At 35.8% G+C, this 5,732-nt stretch overlaps 1 protein-coding gene across 1 annotated transcript; it reads right to left on the reverse strand.

The window, feature by feature from the left end:
- Nucleotides 1–861: 861 nt before the first annotated feature.
- On the reverse strand, nucleotides 862–3,682 carry LOC144435798 (uncharacterized). Its single transcript, XM_078124423.1, has 2 exons — nucleotides 2,632–3,682; nucleotides 862–1,693 (listed from the first exon to the last, which is right to left on the reverse strand). Exon 1 carries the CDS (start codon nucleotides 3,584–3,586, stop codon nucleotides 2,651–2,653), a length of 936 nt encoding a protein of 311 aa, XP_077980549.1. The 5' UTR covers nucleotides 3,587–3,682; the 3' UTR covers nucleotides 862–1,693; nucleotides 2,632–2,650.
- Nucleotides 3,683–5,732: the final 2,050 nt, after the last annotated feature.

Genomic DNA, 5,732 nt, shown 5'->3' on the forward strand with positions numbered 1-5,732 from the left:
TTTCTAGATATAGTGCTAATCAACAAGTGGTTTTGTTGACTGTCACGTCGTGATGAGTTCTTATACAATACAACAACACATACATACATACATACATACATACATACATACATACATACATACATACATACACACACACACATCATCACACACATCACACACATCATCATCATCATCATCATCAGGAGAGACAAATTCTAGTCTAATATACTTAATGTTAATTTTTTATTTTATACAGTTCTTTGTATAAAAGATTTGAGTAGTGTTGTATTTTTGTACGTCCTTACAAATAGCTTTCTCAAATGATCTAGTAAGTCAGACAAGGTTTTCTACGCCGATCATATAGAATTATGCTTCAAATATCACATTATTCACATTATCACATTATAACACTAATATGTGTTATTTTAGAATACATACACTGTACATATGTTGTTGCTAAGAAATGTGTCAGTCCTCGCAATCATGGTGAAAAAGTGACTAGTTTTGTCCATGTCGTGAAAACGTAAAACTTGCGTTACAAGCTATTAACTGTAGAACAACAAGCAAGTGTTAGTAGTAGAAGGCATTCGCACATTGGAAATTGTTACATGATTATATTGACACTTTTTCTTTATCACATATTGCAATTCTTTTTGATGATAACAATTCAAAATGTTTGTTAGAGTGTATATTGTACACTTACGTATATGTATATGTATATGTATATGTATATGCATATAAAACTAATGCAGTAACAATTGAAAAGGTTTTGTACACTTTTGTATATGTATATGTATATGTATATGTATATGTATATGTATATGTATATGATGCATATGTGTATGTGTATGTGTACGTATGTGTATAGGTATATATATGTATGTGTATGTGTATGTGTATGTGTATGTGTATAAAAAATAATGCAATATAAGAAAGCATGCTGCAAATATATGACGTATAATATACATATATTTTAATAAAATTGTTACATGTTCTTTGCATAATATACATGTAACATTAATGATATTTCTTAGTGGTTTGTTAAACTGTAAACGATTTGACGTCTATCCGCCAAGATTGGTATTTCCAATGTCGTAATGTTACTACTACCAAACTAAAGAGAGTTTGGAGTTCCATCTATCATGTCTTTGACGTTTTACACAAGGTCTTTTGTTACGACGGTTTACGCAAACAGAAAACATACACTGATAGCGCTCACGCACATATTAATGTTTACATTTTATCTCACTTTGAACATAAATAAACAGTTTTGTGCTTGATTCTTCCTTGTCTCATTTGACAGTGATGTTGATTTGTGTTTACAATTAGATAAAAAGTATCATTTTATGTGCATGCCTGCTACCAGTGTCAGTGTGTTGCGAGAACTATAGAGTCGGTATTTTGTTTTATGTAAATCATAACAATCACCCTGTGTGAGACATAAAAACATCTTGCAGTCTAATTGACTGTCAGTCTCTCTAGTTTGGTTGTAAATTGTTTGTCGAATCAAACGACATTGTGATTCAGTGACATGACTTCCATTGTATTTGCATTGAAACGTTTTGTAAAACTCCCACATCCAATGTGGACCAGGATACCGTATTCACTTTATGGCGTCATCGTTTGAGACTAATCAACTAATCATGTGACTATGACCTTTGCTGTAGTTCCCCTTTGAGAGAATATTCCGACCACCTTCTGCAACATCGACCTAAAAACACAAAATAAACAAAAAGATATTCGATTTAACGCAATATTATAGAGATTAACATGGCTGGTATATACATAGTTCTGCTAACTCAACTAGATGAAGTCCCACCCACGTACAATTGCGCAAGAATATAATAGTCGTGATCGTGTTGTGAAAAGTATTTTGGCTCCAAAAACTGTATACATTAATTATATGATTTCATGAGCCGATGTATACAGAAAACCATAAATGTACGTGCGTTATCACCAAATTACTTTGTTTATATCTGAAACTTTCAAAACAATGTAAACTTGTTTTGTTGTTGTATAGTAACTGTCGAGATGAAAGTGTGCCAAAATGGCACTTTTCCAGTATAATGTGTGCATTAAATTACAGCACGTTACAACCACGTTACAACTTGGCACTCTGCCAAAATCACTGGGAGTACACGAGTAAACACAGTATATTTCGTGACATTTCCGATCCAACCGATAACACCCTTCACTCGTGAAGTGCATTTCTTGTGTTCTTTATTAGCACAGACTCGGAAAGCAATAATCACGTGTGGCGACCGTGATGAACATCAACAAACGAGCGTGCTGAACGAATGTTATTGTTTTGATCACGTGTCCTTAAGTGACCTCATGACCTTACTCTTTAAAGGCAGTGACATCGTTTCTATACATGGAAACACTTTTCATATCTCAGTTCGTGTTAGTGTTCTAGTTTCACTAGTAATGCCAACTTTGTTCATTTAATGTGTACTGCTATATATACCAAGGTACATGTTTAAACTTATACAAATTATGAAGACACAAATCGTCTTGAGATGAACCTGGTTTCTTTTAAGGAAGGTCTATTACATGTTCTGTCACAACTAATTTATCAGCATGGTTCAAGGTACCTGTAAAGTTCAGCATCAAGGTTATGATGACCTAGTAAAACAATTTGTCACTTACCCTTTAGATTTAGGTCAGGTCACAGCACCCTGTCATCAATCTTCATCCAAATATAGGAGCTCGCAAGGCTCTCTGGCTTGGAAGTCCCGTTCTCGCCATTGGAAGACTTCACACCGACGTCTTGAAAAAGGGCAATTTCCACACCATCAGAAGGCGTCACCAGTACTTTTGCATTGTTATTATGCTTCCTAGATTTTGTTTTCCTCTCCGATGGATGTTTCCCGAGGTTGAAATCGAAACGTCCATACACGGCTACATTTCTCATGTTATGAAATAGAAACAGAGACAGAATGACACAAGTTGCCCCGAATATCAATAAGGTAGGGCCAAATATCTCAAACTGGTAGTATTTGTCGGAGTCTGTCTCATCCACTCCGAGAAATGTCATCGCCACGCCGTTAGCCAACAGCAAAATACCAAAACACAGTGTAAAAATACCTCCACGTTTGTAACTGTTACGTTCTTGTTTATTCGTACTGCTAGCCGTACTACGAGTTTTAACAACACTGGTCCGTACAGATGCCGAATTCTTGAACACGGTCGTCTGGTGTATCAGTTTTCTACGCTTGCAGTAAAAGAATGAAGTCAATAGTAAACATATTGTCCCGAGAACGAGGAATATTGGTCCAAATATCTCAAACGGATAATAATCCCAGTATGCATAGCCTTTGAAACCGAGGGGTGTCATGACAATTCCATTTAACGACAAAAGTAGTCCGAAACAAAAAGCTGATAGGCCGTAATATTTGTACTTTGTTATTCTTCCCTGTTCGGGTAGAATTGTGTCCCTGTTGGCTGTGTATTTGTTTGGTAAGACAGCACTCGTACTAGCCCCTGTGTAACACTTCGAGTTCCTTCCCATCTCCGTAGGAAATGCCGTCATGTTTTCGAACAATTGTCCCTCTGGTATTTCGCTGAGCCATTGCTTGATGTCGTGAAGTTTCTGCTTTTCCATTTTCGGTTTAAGCGAGTTCCTCCTCCAAATACCGGGTGGTCAAGTGATACAGTTGGCCAGAGGAACCTGTAACGAGATCATACATGTCTGCTTTTACAGCCCGTAAAATGCTTTTGTGTACATATGTGAAACTTGTCACGTGATTAGTAAGTGATGCGCGTGGGAGTATTGAGATACATGTACTCGTTATTCATCGGCATTTATCGTGAGCTGTCGGTAAATTGACTACCTCTTGATTTATAAAGTGGCAGTAGACGTCGTACCTTTATCTAAAGGTAAATTAAACGACCTACATATGTTATTTAGTGACACTTTCGATAATGATTGACATATACGCAGCCAGCCTATAGTTTCACTGTACTCAGTACTCGAAATCCGAACACAGTCTGTGACAGTATTGAGTTATTACCCGGTAATTTTGAAGGTCATTTGAATATTAAACTCAGTAAAGTATTAAATATGAATGATGAATTTTCAGACAAGATTATCAAATCATTTTATTTCTCCGTCTCTTCCAAGAAAATACCGATAATGGTGGGTGTTTTTTTTTATAGCAGGTTGAAGGAGAATATTGGCCAAGATCAGGGTTACAACACTTAATCTATAGTTTAGAAATAAATCTTATTCTGCAATGTAGATTTTCAAAGTATAAAACAAATTGAAGACTCCCATTGTACCCTCACATGTGAGTAGAAAAGCAAACCGTGCGTTCCCATTGCCAAATTCTCGCACTACGAGCGACCCTGATCACTGAAAACATCGGTGTTCACTTACAATGGATTAAAACGTAAACATGGCCTTATTAGTTGTCAACATGTTGTTTGGTCGATTTTTAGTCTATTAATGTTAGCAGCATATGACTACAATGGCTAATCCATAATAATCATTTTAAAGCACCTTCCCATAAATGAAACAGTGCTGAAAACACTGTACCCTGACTTTTATTGACTATGTGAGCCTAGAAAAGACGAACGAAAGACGAGAAATAGCTTCCTGTCAAATTCTGACGACGACTCGCAGTGTGATTAAAATTTGTGTCATTTGATGAACTTGTGGTGAACCTTGTTGAATAAAACTAAAAGCGATGTATACTACCTATAACAACATGGGGGAAGCAAGTCATGTACATGAACAAAGGCATTTCATTAGAATATCGTGCGAATTATGACATCAATGAATCGTGCTTGTTTTACATACATTGTTTATTAACTTATGGTATAGTAAGACATGCTGTCAGCAAACATGATTTCATTATTAAAGAATTAATACGATTACTGAATCTAAGTTGACCTTGGACGCTTATTAATAATTATACTTTGCGAAGACAGATTGTTTTTCAATATTATCTTTCATAACACCACTTTGCATTAAAGTTAACGAAAAATCTCATGGAGGAGGGATTGAGGTCAATCTAAGGTCATGGAAGAATAGAGGAATGAGAGAGGGTTCAAACTGAGGTCATGATGGAATGGGAGGGGTCAATTTAAAGTCACTCCAGTATCTGAAAAAGTTGTAGTTATCACGTTAGTGTAGCCTAACGGAAATACTGTCGGCGGTTGATCAAAGGTAATGAGAAAATGATTACTGATATATTGACATCTGTGATATGTGAAATGGTGAGAAAAATGACATAATCACACGTTTATGTGTTTATCTCTAGCCATTTAGTCTGCGTGTGGATATATATATCTATTGATGTGTTTGGATAGTATGAAAATGTTGTCAGTTCATCAATAAACTGAAAAAAAATAATATATTGCAAGTCTGCGAATTATATATATACACTCAACATAGCATGTGTTGTAATTGATTACAAAATTACTATTGACAGTAAAATACTATTGTATCTGAGTGCCTCCCATTCATATGAGGGCGAGCGGGTCCTAGCGGAGTCGCCCCCCCCCCCAGTTCAGAAAGATTTTTGGTTCTATTTAAGGTAATTGTTAGGTTATCCATAGCCTGTTATTTAATTACGTCGGCTATTTCACAATCAATACTTCATTTCATTCCATAGTGTATATCACGCCATACTGAAGAGTGCAACATAAGTGAAGAAATGAAAAAGTTTAATATTTACATGACATGTAAGTAACTAGTGTGTTAAGTAAAACATACATGGGTTTCAACGTCACTCCAGGTGAATTAT

This window comes from Glandiceps talaboti, chromosome 5, assembly GCF_964340395.1.
Source record: "Glandiceps talaboti chromosome 5, keGlaTala1.1, whole genome shotgun sequence".
Classification (NCBI taxonomy): Eukaryota; Metazoa; Hemichordata; class Enteropneusta; family Spengelidae; genus Glandiceps; species Glandiceps talaboti.